This window comes from Chionomys nivalis, chromosome 7, assembly GCF_950005125.1.
Source record: "Chionomys nivalis chromosome 7, mChiNiv1.1, whole genome shotgun sequence".
NCBI classification, from domain to species: Eukaryota; Metazoa; Chordata; class Mammalia; order Rodentia; family Cricetidae; genus Chionomys; species Chionomys nivalis.
Window position 1 is genome coordinate 3,014,587 of NC_080092.1, and position 23,317 is coordinate 3,037,903.

Consider the following 23,317-nt stretch of genomic DNA (forward strand, 5'->3'; position numbering starts at 1 on the left):
ACTTCCTGACTGCATGCACAGGAACCGGGCAGGAGCTTGTGGAATTCTTACTCTACATTCTACTTTCCCAAGATAAGTATAATATTACAAGTGACTCCCATATTTAATTCAGACAAAACGGCTGTTGGTTGAATCACGTCTTGATGTCTGAAGTGTCACCTGAAGTGGTAAGTGAACCTTCTAAACTTTAGAACCTAATGGCTTTCTTGTGATGTATTCATTGAATTCCTAATTGTCAGTAAAGAATCTAGACAAAGAAACCGCAGAGAAGAAAGTCTTAAAAAATGCCATTTTAATCCCCTCACTGAAAAGACTTCTCTCAACCAGATTGTAACAAAATCCACAGCTTATTCCAAAAGAAAAATTTAATACAAGAGATTTTAGAAAATTAAACATATTTGTTTAAAAATTCTATTGTGTAAACCTTAACATAAGAGGGGAGTTGGGGTACCACATGCTCAGACTTCTGGGCTCCAGACAGGGCTGCAGCAGCCAGAGAACCTCTCTGAGGTGGATGGGGATGGCAAACCAGACCCTCACTCCCCTGGAGGTCCCAGTTCTCAGGTGTTCTTCCCAGGCGCTCAGCAACCCTACAGGCCCCTGTACAACCCACTGTCATGTGTCCCGTGCCCAATTTTTCCTGGGGCTTCCCAATCCATCCTACTGATGACAAAAACCTCCATGTGGTCAAGTGGTCTCCCCTGACAGGAAGTGGAGTTGAGCGGATTGCGGATGTCGGCTTAAACACGCAGTGAGCAGAGTCTACAAGACGGGAGATGGCCCTGGTGAGAAGTGAACCCAAGCCTTGACCCAGCGTCCATTGCAGTCAGCTCCTGTGCGCTCCACTCTCCCTGCCCACTGCCTACACTTTACTTCAGAACCATAATGGACACCACGTCAGAGCAACAGAGAGCCAAGCATTTGGCACAGAAACATTAGATAAAATATACAGTGCTACAGTTGTGCAAAGTTAGCGTATAACCAACCTAAACAGCAAACATTTAACATTAGCTTTAATGAAATAATGCACAATATTTTGAAGAATGTTCATTACAATAGACCTTGTTCATGAGGAAGCACCTGCCTTCTGGCCACAGCGCCCCCGACCAGGAGGCAGCTCTGCAGTGGGTGGCATTGTCCCTAGTGGGAGTGTTGAACATCAGGACTTATTGCCATGGGCACGAGGCTGCTCCTTCTTGCATGCCTCCCAGCCAGTGTAGCTGCGCAGGAACAAGGCAGCATGGCTGGACTGCTCCTGGGTCATCCTGGTGACTGAAGATCTAAGCCAAAGAGATGAAGTCTGGTGGTAGACCTGCGAGACCAGGGCCCACCCTCTCCTTAGGGACCAGTTATATTTACACAACAGCTGTGTCTTACACAGATGGAGCTGGTGTAGATGGCACAGAAGCCGAGGCCTGGAACACCGTGACTTGAGCCTCAGGACACAGGAACTGTTCCAAGAACCAAGTTTTAGCAGCCACAAGGATGCCAAGGCCACAGCCAGGCTCAGGGTTGGGAGTCTCCTAAAGAGGCGGCATTGTGTCAGACCCACTGGGTGGCCATGGTCCTACATTCCTCTCTAGACTTTGGGCCTCAGATCTAGGAGCATTGTGGGAACAGCCTTCCATCACCTGACCCCTGGTCTGCACTGCTCTGCCCAAGTTCCAGGGGGTTTACATGCTCACACTGTGAGGTAATGAGATAGGCACCCTGGAGCCAAGAATGATTTCTAGGTTTCTGTGGGATCAGTCTGAGCAGGTCTGGAGTGTGGTTCAGTGGAGAGCTTTTGTCCAGCACTTGCAAGGCCCCAGTGTCAATCCCCAACAAGGGGAGAAAGCGGTGGGTAAGAGGCGGATATCAAGCAACAAAGTCCCACATGGTCCCTGGAGCCATTCTTATATTCACATTATTGCAGAGTTGGGCAAATTTCCCATAATTAATCCTTGAAAGCCAAGGCATCTACTCTTTCTCACTCACTCGTTTTCTTTTCTTTCTTTTCCTTTCTTCTTTCTTTCTTTCTTTCTTTCTTTCTGTCTGTCTGTCTGTCTGTCTGTCTGTCTTTCTGTCTTTCTGTCTTTCTCCCTTCCTTTCTTTCTTTTTCCCTTCCTCCCTCCCTCTGTTTTAACTGCAGGTGCTGAATGTGAAAGATGGTTCTGTATGCCATCTGTGTCTACACTGAGAGAACAGACTTAGTGACATGTGTTTGGGCCAGGTTTGCTGCTCAGAACTCTAGGCTGTGGAGATGTGGGAGGTGTCAGGATCCTTTCTTTACAGAACATGGCAGAATACGAAGTGTCTATCTGAGTCTCCAAGCTCAGGAGGTGGGCTTGAGGTTACCAGAATCTCACAGTCTTTTTGGCCACTGGGTCCATCTGCCCGCCCTACATTCTGGGTGTGGTGTTTGTGTGGAGCCTGGTCTCTTATGCAGACAAGAGAAGAACCATGTTGACTTTCTAGGGCTGAGAATCTCTTGGGTCCTCCACTCCCAGCAAGCTGAAGATGGTTTCCCTGCTTCCCCCAACTCCTACTCCCAGTCATGAGGGAGGAAAGGTGTGTTCTGCTTCTTTTGGGGACAGCCCACCTGGCCCAAGGTGCCCTTCAGAATTGGAGCTGTTTAGGTCTCTCTGTCTCCCTGTACTCTGAAGTTCCCTCTTGCCTCTAGGGGACTTTCACTAAGCTTTCCTTGGGCTAGAAAAGCCCCTACTTCCTCAGACCCCTTGCCAAGGTCTAGCTTTGAGCTGAAGCCCTTCTAGGACCACATTCAGGCTGCTTTCTGCAGTCGCCCCCCCTAGGCAGATGCCACTGGGAACTCCTTGGCAGGCAGGGATGCGCATACTGCTTGGAACATGGTTCCTTTTGTAAGCTTTTCCAAGCTGTCCCAAGACACCAAGGAGGTTTTGCACTAGGGAGACAGATCACTGACAGTGGGTCCTGAGAAGCAGACAGACCCAGGCTTGGGGGCAGAGGAGGGCAGAGTTGCCAAGCAGCTGGTTCTTATTCCACTCCATGCCTGAGAGCCTTGGCCTCTAGGATGGTGCCCTGAGATGAGAGCAATAGAAGAACATCACCTTGGGGGACACAGTATTCTGCTCCCACAGAGACACATTAGGGGACAGAGTATGCTAAACAACCTCAGGGGACAATCATTCTCCGCTCCGTTCTGGCAGTGGGTCTGAGACACTATAGTGCTGGCTTTCCACAGTAATGCCCAGAGCCAAATCTCCGGTGACCTGAGGTCACAACCACCAATCTAGGACCAGGGATGTCCTCCTCAGGGTCTCCAGGCTGCCCACGGCTGGATTGGATGGTGAAACCCCTCAGGTCCACCTAGCTGCCCTTGCTGGAGCAGCCTTAGGTGTCTTGCATGGACGGTGCTTCCTGGAGCCAGCACAAGGAGAGATGAAGTTCTTCAAAGACCAAAGTCACCACCAATGCCTCTGTTAGGCAACTGGAGGACTATTCCTGGAGAGATCCCATCCATACCAGCCAAGGGGCAGTGCTGTTGGTGTCTAATCACCGTGGGGGACAGAGGAACAGGGAGGAGGAGTCCCATCCACAGGCTGCAGCAGGCAGGTGCATCAGGAGGAAATCCAAGAGCGTAGCAGTCATTCTAGCTCCCAGGCGGGAACACGTCATAGGTGGCATCTGAAGGATCCTTCTGTCCATGTGCCGTGCATCTCAACCAGGGGTCCTGGCACCCACCAACCTGCTGGCAGAACTGGAGGAGGTGACAACCAGCCTTGGCACCCTGGGGGGTATAGTGACAGTGTCCCCATCTTTTTGATCCAGTAAGCAATACCTTGCTCTAAGGACAGGGAGCCGGCAGCTAAAACTGACCAGTTTAATTGGGTGGCGGCAAGAAGAGCGTGTTCTCTGTGGGGGCATGGTCATCCTGCCAAGGTGTCCAGGGCCAGCTGCCATGGCTAGGTTGAGCACAAAGTGACTGGGGTCTGGGTTCCACTGAGGTCAGAGGTCACCACTCTGAGGCTCCACATTGCGCATCTCCCTGGGGTGGCCTCGGGACAGCTTAGGGAAGCGGGAAGCTACTTTGGGCCTGCTGTTCTTGTTCAGTGGTTCTCCAGGCGGGGTGATATCCCTGCAAGACAGGAGGAGACTCAGTTGAAGTAAAAGTTGAAATGCAAATGACACAGGTAGGGACAGGAGGGACAAGTGAGACCAGCAGAGGTCACACAGAGACAGGAGAGTGTCTTTCTGGCCAGCTCCAACTGGTCAGTGTAACTTGAAGACATAAATTATTCATGTTGCTGTGTAAGCTGCCCCCAACACAGATTGTGTCTGAGCTAGCTTTAGGGCAGCATGGGAACCTGTTTTGAGACTGGAGGTCAGCTCAGCAGCCATGCTTCCTTTTGTCTCCCAGGGAAGCCTCATTCAGAGCCAAAGAGAAAACGCTGCTCAAATCCGAGCACCCAGGGTTGTAACAGATGTGCAGCCAGATGTGCTACAGGGACCTCTGCTGGTGTTCATCCAAGAGGACAGTCAAGGCACGTGCCAGTGTTTGGTGACCAAGGCATGGCTCACAGCCCTGTGGGGATGCTGCTATGTGGCACGAATGAACCCAGAGCCCAGGCCGCAGGTGTGAGCACAGGTGTGGTACTCAGCGGACCCTGAGTCCTTAGACTCTCGGCCACAGCTCAGGACGTCCCTGAGCCCCCCTTGAAAAGAAGAACATATGTGGGGCACAGTCTCAAAGCCTTTGCGTGTGTTTTTCCTTTCCAGTCCTATAAGGGTCTCATGCTAGTCATCAACCCTCTGCATCCCAGGACAGCCCACAGCCTCGTCCCTGACCTGGACAAATGGTAGCAACTACTTAAAGCAGAGTGGGGAAGATGACCTACTGTGTACAGAGAAGCATGGGGAAAGCCCCTTGCAGACTCAAGCCTGCTCTGAGTGGATCGTGGGCTCTGTCCTCTTCAGCTGCACCTCCACAAGCAGAGCAAGAGCCTTTTTCTGTAGATGAGGAGGAGGAGGCAGAGGCCACTGACACTGTGCACAAGGCAGGGCATGTCAAGATGAGGGGAGCAGGTCAAGACGAAGGTGGTGTCAGCTCCAGCTCTTCCTGACAGAGGGGTGGTAAAGATAGTGAGAAAGTCCTGAGCAATAGTGAGAAGGAGTTTTATGGGGACAGTAGCCAGGGTACCAAAGTAGACGTGGAAAGGATGGAAGGGGACCCCACTTCAGCAAGAGTCTAAGCTGCTACAGGCGTCGTGGTGCCTGCTGCCATCCTAGCAGCCTCACTGTGCAGGGCATTTGGGGGTGGAAAACAGAAACAGAGTCTGGGAAACATGGCTACCTGTCCTAGTCCCAGCCTTAGATGGGTGACTCTCAGTGATGACTTCCCATAACAACAATGCTCATGCTGAGCCCGGTCTCCTAGTTCCAATAGGCTTCAATGCTACCTCAACCTGTAGCTCAGAAAGTCTAGAAGCAAATCCATTCATTGAACATTACCCCTGAGTTCACTACAACCTGGGTTCTGGACACATGCCCTGGGCCCATCCACTCCACATGGCAGGCCAAGGTCACTTAAAATGCCACCTGATCTTGTGAGTCCTGGGCGTTCCTGTAGCCTCCTTACTTTCCACTGGTACTTCCTGTGGTGCCTCAAGTGGCACCCCAAGGTTGACTTTTCATAACAGTGCTGGCTGGGTCTGCAGCCTCAGTCTGCACAACCGCTCAGCCTCCTTCAGACCACGCATGCCACCAAGCCTGGAGGATTTCTTGTTTAATATGCTAGCATATAGCAGATACAGCTCTCCTGGTGGATGACTGTCCCCAGTCACCTCCTATTAGTCATATGCACATGGTGTTGGCTACGGTGAGCAGCTGTTAACACAGACTGAGTGACCCGCGGAGCAACAATCACATCAACCAGGCCCTGCCTCCAGATTCCTCTCGAGAGAGGCTGGCAGGCCTCGTAGATACTGCCTGCATGGGTGGTTCCTGGCAGCAGGTCTCCACCTGCCAGCTTGGAAAGGGGTATGAGAGGGGGACCCTAAAGTCCACGTGCTATTCTACTGCCAGTGAGGGGAAAGGGCCTCATCTTAGAGGAAAGGCTCAGCTACGGCCCTAAGCTATCTCACTCAGACCTGGGAGCCCCAGGAAGACAACACTCACAGGACAACAGCCTGCAACGCACAGGAGGCATGTGGGGTCTGACCCCGGCACCAGGGTCTGTCCTGGGCTCACAAGAGCAGCCGTTCTAGCCGGGCGGTGGTGGCGCACGCCTTTAATCCCAGCACTTGGGAGGCAGAGGCAGGCGTATCTTTGTGAGTTCGAGACCAGCCTGGTCTACAAGAGCTAGTTCCAGGACAGGCTCTAAAGCCACAGAGAAACCCTGTCTCAAAACAAACAAACAAACAAAAACAAACAAAAAAAAGAGCAGCCGTTCTTAGCCCAGAGTCACCAGACTCCAAATGCAGTGCAAGCCAAGCTGCAAGGCTTGTTTAAAGCTTGCTGGAGAGCCCAGGATGGAGGAGCCGCAGCCACAGGGTTCTGGAAACACAAAGGCCAGTTGAGAACAATTCCACTCGTGGCTGAGGCCGAGGAGAATTTTTGTAGGCCAGCACGCTGTCTGAACTTTGAGAAGTGACTTTGGACAGTCGTACTAGGAGGGCATGGAGTGCTCTCCTAGCAGATGTGACTACCAACTCTCCATCCCAAGGAAAAAGGCTCACTGGGGCTGGAAGCCAAGAGCTCTGCAGCTTTCAGTTGGAAGCCGGTACTCAGAGGAGCAAACTCTTGCAAAGCAGCAAGGCCACTGCTCTCTCTGCCTGCATCGCTCATCTCAGAGTTAATTTCCACTTAAATGTAGTGACGACTTCGGAGCCTCCTTCTTGGCTTCCTCCCAGAACAAGGCTATTAGAACAAGACCACTCAGAAAGAAGGTGACCCATTAAAACACCTCTGCACCTTCCTTCGAAGGCAAGGGAGATGTGGCTGAAGAGATGACTCCTGTCTTCCCTAGCTCAGCTCTTCAGCCTTAAGGTACTTTTGAAATCTGTTATTTTATTTTATTATTTCCTAGAATAGGTAACACAGAAAGTAAAGCAAATTTAAACAGAAAAGTACAGAGGTAAATGCCATGTGAGTCCCCTGCCCTGGTCTCCAGAGAACAGCCCTTCTTGTTCTGAGCAGTATCTTTCTTGAACTACCTACTGACACAGTGTCTGTCTGTCTGTCTGTCTGTCTGTCACTGTCTCTCTGTGTGTGTGTGTGTGTGACTTACATACTGTTTTCCTTGTTAATTATACAAATGGAAAATATACACTGTGCTGCCTCCTGCTCCTTATGCCCATGGTACCTTGTTGAGCTTCTCCATGCTGCTTCATAGAGATCAGCCCCTACATTCTGAAACAAGGCCTGGTGAAAGTCAGGCCCTTCATGTCTATAGCTCTGGGCAAGGGTGCTGAATGGGCACTGTTGCATTTCTAGCAGGAGATGCTGTGGACGGTGTGTGGAGGAGTGGCCTGCATCCCTAGCAGGAGATGCTGTGGACGGTGTGTGGAGGAGTGGCCGCATCTGTAGCAGGAGATGCTGTGGACGGTGTGTGGAGGAGTGGCCTGCATCCCTAGCAGGAGATGCTGTGGACGGTGTGTGGAGGAGTGGCCGCATCTGTAGCAGGAGATGCTGTGGACGGTGTGTGGAGGAGTGGCCTGCATCCCTAGCAGGAGATGCTGTGGACGGTGTGTGGAGGAGCGGCCCATAGTGATTAGCCTGTGGATGGTGTGTGGAGGAGTGGCCCATAGTGATCAGCCTGTGGACGGTGTGTGGAGGAGTGGCCCATAGTGATCAGCCTGTGGACGGTGTGTGGAGGAGTGGCCCATAGTGATCAGCCTGTGGCAGTTTCCTGGGTTCTGCTTTCAACTTCTCTTTCCTTGTGGTCCTGAGGATGAGCCCCAGGGCTTTGTGCACATGAGCAAGTGAGCCACTGAGCCACACCTCGGCCCTCACCTAAATGTCCAGGTGCTGATCCCATAGTTCAGCCACAGCATAGGGAGGAAGTGTGACCTGCTGCCCCAAACACAAGGACAGGAGCTCTTCTTAACAGGAAGCTGAGTACAAATGAACAGTCACCTGCCTGCCACTGACATGAGGGCCAGGCCCTGGGTCTGCCGTGAGCAGCATTGTTCTCTCTGCAGACATGCACATGTGAACAGGAGGGGCACAGGCTTCAGGGCCTGGTTCTGGGTTCAAACCCCTCTCTAGCGAGGTGCAGAGACCCAAAGCTAACACGAGCTGCTGGAGGCAGGGCCATGACTAGCCTAGAGCTTCACGCGAGACATCCCACCTGCCGCCCTCACAACCACCCCGTCAACTTAAAGCCCATGCCCTGCTGACCACACCCATACTCGTCCCTTCCGAGTGGCCGGGCTGTCTTCTTGGACAGCACAGTTAGACCTTTGTTCCCAGATGACTCAGCAGATTTGGAGAATAGGCCTGTCCGCCATGGTTTCCTTGACAGTGAAGCCTTAGAAAGTGCTAGGGAAGCACCTGCTGCCTAATAAACTCTGGTGGTTTCAGGACGGGCAGCAGAAACTGTCTTCAGTTCCTGTCCTCCTCTCCAGGCCCATCTGGTGTGCTTGAGAGCCTGGACAGTGTCCTTCCACCCTAGCAGGACTCTGCTGTGCTCTGCGTTTTGACCTTAACCACAACAGGGTTCCTTCTGAGTTGGGACCAAGTGGGGCCTCTAAACTGTTTTTTCCATTATGGGGTTCAGACAGAGTGACTGTAAGTAGCCTAAGGGGAAACTGCCTATGAGGAGATCCATCAAAAGTACCAGAGGTCCAGAAGAGAGACACCAGGTAACTGCCTCTCCAGACCCCAGTGCTGTCTCCGAGAGCACAGTCTTGACTCCCGGGAGCAAGGAAGACTGCACTCAAGAGCAGGGGGACTAAGCAATGGTCATTGTGACATAGGCCACAGTGAACTTCCAACACGATTGTGTTCTCTCATGATTACAGTAGGTGTCTCCAGACATCATTAGAGCTGCAGGAGGCAGGAAGCCCACTTTCTTCTTGGAGTCGGTAAGGACAGTCGGCTATGAGGTGTCCAAGATGACTCTGAGGCCTTGCTTCTGTGGGAACATACTGAGCCCTGCCCTTCATCTTGTGAAATCACTGGATGTTACCCTTCCCTAAGCCACATGGGGAAGACCGGAGGCCCCAGAGCTCACAAACAGGCTCTGACAAACTTCAAGCTTTGTCTGAGACAGGTCTCGCTGTGTAGTCCTGGCTATCAGGAACTCACTATGTAGATCAGACTGGTTCCAAACATACAGATCCACCTGTCGAGTCTGTGGTCATCATGCCCAGCAGCAACTGCTCTTTGAAGGCAGCTCTGCCCTCGTTCTGCACAGGTCTGTGCTGACCAACACGCAGGCAGCACCATTACCACTCAGGCAGTGTGTGCACACCCACCCTACCCTCTTCTAGGTCAAGGGAATAGAGATTAGCATCACCTGTCTGATTTTACAACCTATTTACAACTCTGAGAAGGTGTCTCAAAGTCTTCAGCCACTGTGGATTCCAGCAGAGCCATATCCTACAGTAGGATCCTGATGGAGGAAGGTCATTGGTCAATAAACAAACTGCCTTGGCCCATTTGATAGGCTATCCCTTAGGTGGGTGGAGTAAACAGAACAGAATGCTGGGAGGAAGAGGAAGTGAGCTCAGATGCAGAGCAGCTCCTCTCAGAGCCAGACGCGATGCCACTCTTCTCTGGGGCAGACGCCATGAAGCAAGCCGCCAGGTCAGACATGCTGAATCTTTCCTGGTAAGACTGGTGCTACACAGATTAGAGATGGGTTGATCGGGATATGAGAATTAGCCAATAAGGGCTAGAGCTAATGGGCCAGGCAGTGTTTAAAAGAATACAGTTTGTGTGTTGTTATTTTGGGACATAAGCTAGCCAGGCGGCCGGGAGCTGCGTGGCAGGAATGCAGCCCGCAGCTCCTACAAGAGGATCCCATCAGCAGGAAAAATCTCATGGGAATCAGACTTCCTTAGGGCCACCTTTGTAGAACCAGAACCAAGTAGTGATCAACACACCACACCTTGCCTAGGACTGCTTCACAATGCAGGATTTCTCCTGTGCCCAAGCTTAAATACTTCACATCAGTATCCCAGCAACCGTCAATGCTTACAAATGGCAATTTTGGCTAAAATTGCTTCCTGCCTTTTAATCATTTTCTTTTCTTCCTTTGAAATGAGTGGCCAGGCCTCACATCTTCAAACTCCCAGAGCAGGGGCTCTGTTATAAACAGAGACAGAGTGGATCAGTCCCTCATCAAACCCACCAATGCATTCAGGGACGTAGCACAAGGACAGGGCATTTTCCTAATATTTGCAATGCCCATTTCCAGCATAGCAATATACCTACCACCCAGTCCACATCCCTTCTGCAATGTAGAACTGCTGGGGTCCCAGAATCACTAGTTAATGAAAATGGGGCCCACCACCCCACCAACATGAATTTCCCAGCTCAGCTCTCAAGCAGCCCCCACACTTAAGTCCCTCCCAGCTCAGCTCCGTCCCCCTTGGGGCTTGCAACTTCTCTGCCTGCTGAATTTATCACCAGTTTGGCCAAGACACCTCAACCCAGGCATGAGAATTCCTTTCTCTGTGGAGTGATGTAAGAGTCCTGGAGAAGCCAGCTGTGGAGGAGGGGAGTGCCGAGGGAAAGAGAGATCAGGGGTCCACACCATTTCAGCAGATCAAGCATGCTGTCACCTGGTTTTGCTTTTGTCTTCTTAGAGCAGGCCTGACTTTAAAGCATGTGTCCGTCAACTGTCCCAGCGACAGACGTGATGACTGCTATGGCTGACTGAGTTCCTGTTGGCGTCCAGGCACAGCTGAGACTGCCTCTGCTTCAGCAGCAAACCATCTACACTCAATGCCCTGCAGCTTGCCCCATGCCCTAAGTGTGGCAGAAGAGACGCTGGACTCAGTCATATGCACGCTGGGTCTCAACCACAGCTCTGTTGTCATGATGGGCAACATCTCAGCTTCCTTGGGCCTTGAGATATCCTTTAATGAAGACACTTAGCTTTCCTGGGTTTGGTGGCATGTCACCCAGAGGTATCTAGTTGGGACCGTACACTAAAGGGGATATCAGTGCCTTTAAGCATGTAGTGTAAGGGCAGAGCACTTGCCTAATGTGTGCAATGCCCTGGACCCCATTTCAAGCCCTGTAGAAACCAAACCAGAACCAGAGCAGTAGCAAAAACAAAAAACAGTTAGCAATATGCCTGGTGCCTGGCTCACATGGGTCACTCTGGGCTGCTCCTGTCTGGCATCATCCACTCTCTAGCACCAGAGTGCCACCAGAGGGCAGGCCACACCAAGGCCCCACCCAGAGGGCAGGCACACAGCCAGGCCACCTGTGTGCCCATGTAGCAGTGTCTATTCTCACTGGCAGGGAGGCAGAGGATGCTCTAGATGGGAAGATCCTATGAACATTATGTCTTCCCTCCAATACCTCCTGATGTCCCCAAGTGTGGCCACTAGTCCTTTCCTTCACGGCACTCTCTCCTCGATGACCTTACCTCACTCATGTACCAGGTACCACCTGTTTATACCTCATGCAGGCATCTGTCCCCAGGTTCTGGATATCTGCAAGAATGTCCAAAGGCTTCACAAAGCCCATCTCTTGCTCCTGAGTGTTTCCAAGACATTTATTTACTAACTCATAACCCTGTGCTTCTAATTCCACACACCAGCGATGTCACCATGCACACTCCCTCATCTCCATAGTTGCCCGGCTCCACCCTCCATGCTCAGACTCCTCCCCAGTGTCCCTACTCCATCCCATTCCCTAGACCACAGGTTTACTGGAACCTGCTGCCCTTGCATGGGCACCTCCCCTCACCATGCAGCCATTCTGCTGTCTCCAGAAGGTTGAATACTCTCGGCCTCAGGGCCTTGAATTGCTCCAGCACCACCAGCATCAGGCTCACACCCCGCTGCTCTGGTGGAGAGCAGGAGCTACTCTGGGCTGTGTTCCTGGCTGGCCTGGGCTACTACACTGACAGGTCACAGGTAAGCTAACTGAGCTTGGTCCTCCTCTGAGTGCTGGGACTAATTTGAAACCTTTGATTTCCTAATCGCGTATGTGTGAAGTTTTCCTTTTTTTTTTTTTAAGCAGGGAAGGTAGCTGCTTAAACATCTCTAATTTTCTCATCATGTTTTGTTCATTTTTTTTAGTCAAAATAACAGTTTGAATCACAGCAGTCCTGTGGATAATGGGAAATAAAGATTTCTCCTCTTGTTCATGGTAATTATTTATAATTATCAATAGATCAATCTAGTATTTCTATTCTCCTCACAGTATCCTTCGTGGGTTGAGCACGGGATGGGAAGGTAACAGGGTTTTCATAATACTCAAGGCACCAATCTATCACCCCACCACACAGTCATGTTAGCGTCTCCATGTCCCAGGTGCAAACAGGACAGCAGGTGCAGCTCAAAGACAGACTGAGGACGTCAACCCAGCATGGCCTCATTGTTTCCCATCTATTTCATGCACTGAGACTTAGGGATTGGCCCCCCAAATCACAGCCCTGAGGGAGGTCTACATCAGCCCTTCACTGTCAATCAGTAACTAGCTCAGATTGCTATAAGAGGCAATAAGGGGCCCAGGCTGTGAGGGCTCCCTCCCGGCTCACCACAGTCCACAGGGGTGACAGCCATGGACCATCATTCAGAGGCTGCCCCTACATGGACTGTAGCTTCCCCCTTTCCAAGCCAACACTCCCATGGCCTGACTGCATTTCATTCTTTAATGACAGGGAGGGCTCCCCAGGACCAGGACCTGAGTCGTCGTGAGTCTTACAGCCATAAAGCACAGGCCTGCAGCTGCCTGTTGTGTGAACACAGTCAAGTCACCCCCCCCCCGCCCACACACACACACACACACACACTTTCCTGCCCCTGTAGAGGGGAGAGGAAAAGAAATGAGCCACTGTCAACTAAGTCAGGGGGACTGATGACTGTCTTGAGACCATTTCTATGATACAACGTTTCCATATGTAAGTTGAATCAAGACCCCTATGTGAAACTTGGCCTCTTGGGTAAAAGTAAGAGGGGAAGCAAGGGACTAAAGGTGACTAGAAGGTCCATGGCCTCCTTTGTCTTGTCCTTTCCATCGAGCTGCTGTCTCCTGACTCCCAGCTGCGTATTAGGAGGTGCCATCAGAAGCCCGGGCCTCCAAGCCACCATAAGCTTCCTGACCTCACGGGCTAAGGGTTCTGCAGCAGTAACAGCCGAAGCTCACGCCTGTCCTTTACTGTAACTGACTTTACCACTCAGGCTGTGGGCACCTCTGTGGAGCTTCAAGACATCTTACCTTGCTGGGGACGACTCTGCCAGGGATGGCAATCCAGGCTGTATGGGCATTCTGCATATGCCAGGAGGTTCAGCAGGAACAGAATACAGTTCAAGGGTATCCCAAGTCCCTCACACAACTTGTGAGAAGTGATCCCTGGACCCTAAGCCCCAGTATCCCCTTCCTCCCACTATACCCCTGCTCAACCTATGAGTTAGTGTGAGCTGACCCCTCCCTCCACTACTTTGCCCTAGATGTGACCCAGTGAAAGCCATCTGGGGCCCCACTAGAGACCAGCCAAGTACAGGGCTCCTAGCCTGTCATCTGAAGTGGCAGCAGTGCTAGAACTCTGGGCCACTGGGGCCTACAGCTGGTGTTTTCTACACAGCAGTAACACGGCAGGAGAGGCTGGTCGCCCAGCGACATGACGCTCCCACAGTCACCCTGCCCGGCCCCCAGAGAGGACAGCTGCCATCAGAGCGGTGGCACTGCGGAGACGAGCCAGCTCAGCCGTCACCACACCTCTGCCACCACTGCCATTCTGCCACTGTTTTTAACTAACCCTAAACTGGAAGGAGGGCACTGTGCCAAAAATAACCTAATCTTTTTCCCTTTCTCCAAACTGAATTTTCTGAGACTCCAATGTTTAAAAATAAAAGTCACAAAGTAGGGCAGGCAATTGTAGTAATATCTATGCTGCCAACTTGTATCCTTTGGGAACTAACGTGAGACTTTGAACACCAAAGCAAAGCTGTGATTGTAGTCAGAACAGCGCTGCTGTGAAGCCACACCCATGGTGGCATTTCTTTCAGCCCTCTCTAGCCTATGAGACAGAGAGAGCCAGGCCACCAGTTATGAGGATCCAGCATCTGGTCACAGGGCCATGTGGCCCAGACTTGCACTTTCTGCACTGATACGGCTGCAATGCAATGTGGCAGGCACCCCACCACTGCGGCTTGGCTTTTCCACCATAAGGAAACCCGCCCTCTGTGCTGAGCCTCTCACTCAGGAGAAAGAAGGCTTCCCCTCTGCTGCCATGGCTCTGGGCTCAGCCATGGGGGCGTATCATGTGAACACCATCACAGCCAAGGCCTTTCAGGTCAAAATAAAGGGTGTGGCCATGGCATGGACACACATGGAGAGTTCTATGGCCCTAGTGAACTGTGCAATGCTTGTTGTGCCCCTACCATCTCAGAATGCCACACACTCTGCCCTGTTACTAAGAGCCCAGGAATGACTTGTGCACACTTCCGCTAGTGACACCATTGCAGCTACTATGCAGCTCAGTCTCGGCACGCCAGCCGCCAGCATTGTCTGCAGAAGGGACAACAGAGGAATGGAGCCTGCAAAGGAGCAAGTCTGAGATCACCAGGTCGGTGACACAGCCTCAGGTCAGATGCAGCCTACTGTCCTCCATCACCACAGATGCCACCACTGAGACACTGAGAGGAAAAGGTCCCAGACAACATTTGTGCCAAGCGGCAGCAGAACAACTGCGTCCTGCTGTGTCCTGAGCTGCCTTCCCAGACCAAGCGGGTGAGAAAACATCCGCAGCCCTGTCACAGCAAGTCCCCGAGTGCAAACAGGAGGAATCCAAACAGCTCTGCTCTTCCTCCGCAGGCGGATCGTGGACTTCAATGTTCTAGGGTCGTCTAGCACACCCCGGCATATTAGACAAGGGACACGAAAGGGCTGTGGCTCCCAAGCAAGCCAGCTAGGAGCAGCAGATCAGGTGGTGCAGTGCGGAGCAGATATTTGAGGTCATGCCCCATAAGGATGCCAGATCCCGAGTTCCTCGTTGCATCTTCTTCAGCCCCATTTTCCAGCCCTTTCTGAAACCTGTGCTTCAAGTGAGCCCCAAAGTGGGGGCTTGGGCAGAACTTGAAGGGGCTGAGGCAGACCCATCTTGAACCCAGAGAGTTCCCACAGGAAACAGAAAGCAGACATGTGCCCTCGCCAGAGGAGTCATAACAGAAACCCTGAACTTCGCAATGGAGAACTGGCAATGGGAGCGTGAAATCTCTCTGAGCTGGCCAGCTCCACTCCTGCCCCTAGCCGAATGCTGGATGTGTGCAATCTCATTTTTAGTCTCATTCTAGTTTCATTCTTTCTCACCTAGAGAAGGAATACAACACAGACACCAAAGGGGACACGTGGGTCTTGATGACTCAATGGAAAGAAGGGTAACCTAGTTCAGGGAATCTGGCAGGACAAAGAACCCATTGTTTTCAACACCTGTCTCTCTTCTGACCATGGTCTGCAGACAGCTTTACAAGACCAGCCTGCTCAGTGTCTCTTAACATATGGTAACACGGCACCATGGCCAAAGGATTCCGTTTCTGTATACACTGCTCACTGTAGAATGAGGGTCTCCCACATCTGCCAGCTGGGTAAGGCCCTGCCCAACAGCAGGCTGGGCCTGATCCCTTGGAGCATCCCTGCTTCCTCCGTGTTGACTTTGAGAGCTGGCTTGGGATGCTCTTGCACTGATGGAGTGGCAGGGATGCCACCACAGCTGTGCCATGCCGCCTGCTCCATGGGGCCTCTGCCAACTTGGCAGCCTATGTTGAGGGACAACTTACTATTCCGGATGCTCTGAGACTAGGTGCTAATTTCACAGCTCATTCATACAAAGGAGAAACTTTGGAAATCCTCCCCTCCATCCCTGACAGCTTCTTCCCAGCCTCTCTTCTGCCTGGCTGGTGCTGCACTCTACCCACGTCCCTAGAGCCCAACCTTGGCCAAAACTACTTTTTGTTCCTCCCTCTTTCTTTGGGTATCTCCATCACCTTAGAGACTTTCAAGTTAGCCACTCCCAGTAGTGTACTGGGAATCTGTATCCCAATGATGCTCCAAGGAGGAGTCTCTGTGATTTTGATGCCTAAGTCAGACTTGGAAATTCCCCAACAAGAACCTATTCTTAGGATACCTCAGACTTTTTCATTCACCATTATACGACCTGTGCAGTGAGCAGAACTGAGAGAGTAACAGGTGAGAGTAAATTCCCCAGACACGGAGGACCCCAGCTAATACCACCAGCACTGCTGCAATGCTGCTTATTTTTCCCACCTGGAGAAGGAATAACCACACAAACACCAGGTGGGTCTCAATGACTCCATGGAAAGAAGGGCGTCTGGCAGGGCAAAGCACACACTGCTTTCAACAACTGTCTCACGCCGCATCATAGAGCCCACAGGTCTACAGACAGCTTAACAAGACCCAACGAGTCTACTCCTCAGCCTGCTCAGAGCCTCTCAACATGCTACACCTACCTCCTAGTGAGGCTACAAGCACACCAGAAGCATGCTTCTAGAACACACTTCTTACAGCTCCTATCCTGTGGCACATTCCATGAAATTAGCATAATTAGCCTTTATTTCATTTGCAAGCATGCCCGTTGTTTACAGCGCACTCAGCATCTGCAAAGGCACAATGAACCAATGGGGAAGGAGGAAAAGGAGAGAAACATGAGTCTATCCTTGCAACACAGTAGCAGAGGAGGGCTGGGAGAAAGGCTTACAACCTTGGGCTTTGCTGGGTGCCTCTTGACTAAATCTAGATCCAGGACACAGGCAGCCTCCTGCCCCAGGTCACACAGGAGCTACCTGGGCAGCCAACAGAGACTGGGATGCTGTGGAAGGTCAGAGTTCAACAAAGCAAGGCACGATACTCTCAATGCTATTAAAGTTACACTTATTTGGCCGGGCGGTGGTGGCGCACGCCTTTAATCCTAGCACTCGGGAGACAGGGGCAGGCTCGAACTCTGGGAGTTCGAGGTCAGCCTGGCCTACAAGAGCTAGTTCCGGGACAGGCACCAAAGCTACAGAGAAACCCTGTCTCGAAAAACCAAAAAAAAAAAAGAAAAAAAAAAGTTACACTTATTTTTAAACCCTCTCCACTTCTTGAACAGCTCAGCATTGACGAGGACTGTGGAGCCTAGAAGGCTCCTGATCATCTGCCACATCAGCTTAGGATAGCAGGTTCTGCGCTGTGCACATCAGTAACCCCTTCTGAGACAAAAAGCCTCAGTGTGGGCTCAAGTGGGCCCTGGCAGAGACAAGGCTGTGACCCTGGGCAAAACTTAATTGCTCTGTGGGAGAGCATGGATTTCTCATTTCAGCAGAATCTATATTTAACAACATCTGGAGTAAAAGTAATGGTGAATGGGGGAAAAACAGGGACCACACCCCTGCTGACCTCTGTGCTGAGACCTACTTCACTTTGTCTCCCTCACCTGTCCCACCAGGGGCCTGGCAGCTCCCAAGGGGCGAGTTCCTCTATAAAGAAATGTTTTAGTAACATGTTAAATGACAGCCTAGCAAATCACTGAAGCCTTGGGATGTGCTGCCCAGTTCCTCAGGGAACTCTTCAAGGCAGCCCTCCCTTCATTAATGGCACCAACTTTTCCCCAGGGACCCGAGTAAACCTCCACAGCAGGTTGCAGTCCTGGGACCCCAGACCAACAGCTGGAGAGCCTGTGTGGGACCGACCTAGGCTGTCTGCATGTGGGGTCTGTGTGGGAGCCCTAGCAGTGGTATCAGGACCTGTCCCTGGCGTACGAGCTGGTTTATGGGAAACTATTCCCCATGCTGGATTGCCTCGCCCAGCTTAGATGCAGGGGGAGGAGCTCGACCCTGCCTCAACTTGATATGCCATGCTTTGTTGACTCCCATGGGAGGCCTGCCCCTTTCTGAACAGAAAGAGAGGAAGGAGGGAAACTGGTTGGTATGTAAAGTAAATCAAAAATTTAATTAAGAAAACAAGTGCTCGGAGAACACAGACAATGTGGGGCTCCTCAGAGTGGACAGTAGGGGTTGCCATCTTTCTGCTCCCTATCTGGTGTATGCAGGGGAAGCCTGGCATCCCCATGTGCCACACTGGTACAGAGTCCAAAATGGAGAAGAAATGCCCACTTTCCATTGTCCCACTTTAGGCCTCAGAGCGGCTGCAGCCAAAGTGGGGAAAGCACATTCAACCTGCTCTCATTCAAGTCCACTCTCAGATCTGTGAGGCTGGCTGGCCGCTCGACAGCCATGAAGTTGGACATGTAACGGCACTGACACCTGTAGAATGTGTGTGGGAGCAGGCACTGTCCCAACTAGACCAACACTGCAGAACCCTGAGAACATTAATGGAATATTCAGGGGGGAATTCACCACTCAATTCCTCTCAGGGGTCTGATCTTCCCTGCTCCCTGTCATATCTCCAGGGGGGGATAGGCTACTAAAATAGGAAGTAAACACAGATTGGCTCACAGAACAGACAGGCAGGGACACGGCATGAGCAAATGCATGTATCCCAAGTCCATCAACTATGTGGACGGGCTCTGGGAAGAGTGGCCATGGTTCAGAGCCACACCCTCGAGTCTGCAGAACTAGGCAGGTCCTGTGAGTGTGTGATTCAGTGAGCACATGACACCATGAGCACGTCTGAAACCAGCCAGAGAGTGATGTGTGTGGTGGGGAGACCGGGGTAGCATTAGGAAACAGCAGGATCTGAGGGGAACAGAGTCACCAGTGGCCAAAGGCGAGTGTTTTATGGTGGGGGGCAGGGCAAGATCAATCTTATGTTCAAGAGAAGCCTGGAATCTCAATGTTTTAATCTGATGGTGTTCAGTTGTTTTATAGCGGCAACCACGTCACTTCAGAAACAGAGGGATCAGGTATGCTCACAGGCTGTAAGTTTCCCAACTGCATCCCCAAACCTAGGTGAGGGCACCATTCTGCCTAGGCTCCCCATGTGGTGGGAGCAGCCCTAAGATCAATTATGCCTCCTCTCTGGCTGTACACGTTATAAAATAGTCTATACGTGTAATCATATCACTATAATCTAACTGTTACAAAACCTTGTGGGGTTGGCATTTTAACGGCACCTTCATACAATTCCACCAGGAAATGGAGAGTCTAGAAGACGATGAGAAAAGACAGGTGCGGCATGAGGCTGGCCCATCTGACTGTGACAGTGTCTCGGAAATGCATCCTGAATATTCACTAACTTCACATGAAAATAAGACAAAGTGTCTGAAAGACCCAAAGGACAGCTGTAGAGATTTAGTAACAATAATGCTTTGAGGGTTTATTTCGTTAATTGGAAATACATGCATATGCGCACACGTGTGTTCATATAGTTGTGTGTCTGTGTCTGTGTGTGCACATTTGTGTGTGTTTGTGTATGTGTATGTGTGTAGGCTTATCTATGTATCTGTGTGAGTATATGTATATATGTGTACACACTTGTCTATGTATATATATATATCTGTGTATATATATGTGTATATTTATCTGTATCTGTATGTATATATGTGTGTGTATACTTGCCTGTGTGTCTGTGTGAGTGCATATGTATGTGTGTATACTTGTCTGTGTGTTTATATTTAACTGTGAACCTCTGTGTGTGAGACTGCCTATGTATCTGTATGAATGTGTATGAATATGTGTATATACTTGTCTGTGTGAATGTGTATGTGTGTATACTTGTCTATATATCTCTGTGTATATGTGTATACTTGTCTGTGTATCTGTGTGTGTGTGTGTAAAAGAGAGAGAGAGTGTGTGTGTATGTGTGTATACATGTCTGTACGTATCTCTAACTGTAACTCTCTCACTGGGAACTTCATCGGGGATGCTGGTCTCATGGTCCTCAAAGGTCGTGAGGACCTTTGCTAGTATGGCCAAGATCTGGCTGCAGATCACCTTTCTGAATCACCTGCAGCTTTCACCCTGTAGTCTCATCATGCCCACAAAGGACAGGAGATGTAGCTTAATTTGTAATGTCCAGGAAAGCCAAAGGAACAGGCTATTTAGTGCTGCCCAGAGTGTAGCCCAGTGTTTGGTCAAACTTCCACTCCCTGGTCTCCTGCTGAAGTTCCCTTTGCTCTTAAAGCTCACAAAACTGGACCCTGCGCTCTGTGCACTAATCAGGGACAGAAAGCATCTCTCACAGCACCGATTAACACAAACTGCTGAGCCTGCATTCAGGAACTATTGCACACAGTAGTACAGTTGTCACAGCCCAGCAGCCTGGCATGTGGGAACAAACACTGGTGCTGGCCTTCTGGAGCCAGCTGGGACCCTCAGATTCCTTGCCTTCAGTCCTCTTGGGGCTCTACAGCAGAAAATAAAGCCCAAATTTCTGGGAGTCATAGGGAAAGGTTAATTCCCAACACACCTGGGCTGGAGATGTCTGTGAGAGACGAGTTAGTGTTTTTCATGATGTACTGTGGCCTTCCCCCAGTATGAATACCCAGGCCCTGGTGTCCTACTAACTGGGTAACAGTAAATAGGGGAAGGCATCTTTCAACACACAGTGCACGAGATGCATGTTTTTTCACAAACCTTGAGACAGCCAGAACCCATGAGCGTCTTCTCAGCTACAACAGAAGGGCCTTTGCAGGGCAGAAAGTGGCTCTGTCTAGTCAGAAGCTCAGCCTGGAAGTTCTGGCGCATCCCACAAACAGTGGAAATCAGCCTGGCTGTAGCATCACTGTGGGAGTGAACGCCCCAGATGCCTTGCTGCATACTGTTTTAAAGAGCCCCAGTGGAAATAAACTTTAATTTTGTCTCAGCAAATTATCCAGACTCAGACAAAGGCTTCTCAAATGATATTCTCAAATGTTCCTGCAGGGACCCACAGGCTTTTTCCTATGGCTTCTCACCTGGGACTTGCATGAAGAAAGTATATTAGAAACACTATCATCACCTTCAACAGTACCTGAAGACATTGAAAACCATAGGGCTTTGTGCCACGATCACTCTAACTGCAAGGACATAAACGCCTCAGGCAAGGATGACACTTGGAGCAGAGTGACTGTCACTGATAAGGTCCCATCTCAAGCACTGCCCACATACCTAAAGGCACTTGCTGCCACACCTGCTGACCTGAGTTGGACCGCTGGAACCCACGTGGTGGAAGGAGAAAAAGCAACTGCAAGTTGTTCTCTGACTTACACACACACACACACACACGCACACACACACACATTTTTAAAAGGTAATAAAAATTTTAAGCACAGTCCTGGACAGAGACCATCAAGGACGCTCACTCACGCAGGTCTCCCAAAGTGCAAGGTGGAATTTGCATTTCAGCACCACCGACAGCTCCTAGGTACCACCTGCTCCACAAGTCACAGACACTGCACAGAGCAACTGGCTCCTAACTTCCAAAGAAGCATAGGAAGCAGAGCTTGGTGTGGTGTCCAGGAGTATTCCCCCGGAACAGGTACTCACACAAAGAAGGGCACCAGCTGCACCAGGGTCTCTTTCTTGGGGTTTGCAGCAAACTCAGGCACCATCTGGATGACCTTGTTCATGACGCTGCGTAGGTAACTCTGGAGCTGCTTTCGTCGCTCCTCCACGAACTTGGCGTCCTAGGAAGGCAGGTAGAATGTGTACTCAGTATGCTTGTGTCATCTCAGAGGGGATCTTGTCCAACACGCACCCATCAGGCAACAACTGTCAGAGGATCTGGAATACAGCTCAGTGGTGGAGCACTTGTCTAGCGTGTGCATGGTGCTGGGTTCAATCACTGCTGTGCACAACTGGTCTCCAAGGCTTTACGTGTGCCATGGGAAAGATGTCTGGGATGCTATTTTTATCAAGCATAGGAAGGCAGGTCCAATACCTGTGTACAGTGTGCTCCCACAAAGTGAGAGTGAACGAACGAATGAATGAATCACTAGGTGTGGCTGTTTTCTTGGTGTCACAATATTCTAAGTGTGGCATCAGAGACCAAGGACAGAACAGTGGCTCCGATGGAGTTCGCAGGCCACGGGAGGTGACATAAGTAAATCTGGTAACCACTGGTATAATAGTTATTTATCACACTGCTATCCTTTGGAGGGCATGCTTAATTTGTGCTAACAGTTTTTCAAAATATGAGTCTGTCACTGATTACAAAAGGTTCTATGAACAAAAAATTTTACCATCTCTTCAAAATGTGGCTGAACCTGTGTGGCACAGCCCGGAAGGCAGGCACAGTGTCCGAGTCAGATGGTCACACCGGGTACACACTCCAAGTCTCCGAGTGTGTGCTCTCACCCAGCCTTACTCTATCCTGTGTCTTGTGGTTTGGCAGGCAAGATCCCTGCCCAGACAGTGGCTTGCACCTTCACATTCTCCAGGTACTTCTACCTGCATGCCTTTGCCTAGGTGGGTTCTGGATCATGACAAAGAATGTGGGCAGTATGGGTGCCAGTGAAGGCTCCCTCTTTCTGGGCTCAGTGCAGAGAGGAGAAGGCTGTGGGGGAGCAGGGACCCGCAGCCTCACAGTCTGCGCGATCACACAGCAACTGAGGAAGCTGCTGACTACAGCAGAGCTCACCCTCGCCATCGGACCACAGGAAGGGGCCATCTCCCCAGGGGCTCAGACGCACTCTGTCCAGTGAGATGGTGCTGAGGCAAGCCTCCTAGTGCCCTGATCTCCAGCAGAGAACTCCCCATGGGCTGGGGTGAGAGCACAAGTGGACAGATGCCTGGTACCAGAAGAGTGACATTTTCAAAAGTCCACCCCACATAGAAGAGCGGGCTCTGCAGTAGTGGACATGCGTAGATGCAGACAGTACTGCAGCTTTTCTGAGACTACAGTTTTACGGAGCCCTGTGTGTTCTCTGGCAAGTCTCCTTCAGGAACTGTGTGGGAGGAAGAACCAGGGAGACTCTGCTAGCAGGGCTTTCCCGACCCTATAAAGGCAGCAAGGTTTTCTTGTCCAAAGCCATGCCACAAGTCACCCCAGCGCATCTCCAGTCCTGTGGGTTGGACGGTCACAACCAGCACTGCCCCTGGTCAGTGGCTGAAACCTCCTCAGCCTGGTAGGATCAAGGCAGCAAAGGATCTTCCAGCCCAAGCCAGAGCCACTTGGACTATGCTCACTGGGTCTGGATGCTGGATTCTGCTCCTTGGTCTCCACACTTAACACATCAAGTAATTAGATGTTCATTCCTGACAGGGTTGATGGGAATGGGCCTGGGTTTTAATTTGCA

The 23,317-nt window shown here is 51.0% G+C and overlaps 1 protein-coding gene across 4 annotated transcripts in view; it reads right to left on the reverse strand.

Annotated features, from left to right (window-relative positions):
* Positions 1-291: 291 nt before the first annotated feature.
* Positions 292-23,317, reverse strand: part of Snx29 (sorting nexin 29) — a 401,413-nt gene continuing 378,387 nt past the window's right edge. For all 4 annotated transcript variants that reach the window (XM_057775566.1, XM_057775567.1, XM_057775568.1 and 1 more), the window contains 2 exons: positions 21,567-21,706; positions 292-4,096 (listed from right to left, as the gene is read on the reverse strand). In XM_057775566.1, coding sequence (XP_057631549.1) covers positions 3,967-4,096; positions 21,567-21,706 — 270 coding nt within the window. In that variant the 3' untranslated portion in view covers positions 292-3,966. The remainder of the gene's footprint in view (positions 4,097-21,566; positions 21,707-23,317) is intronic.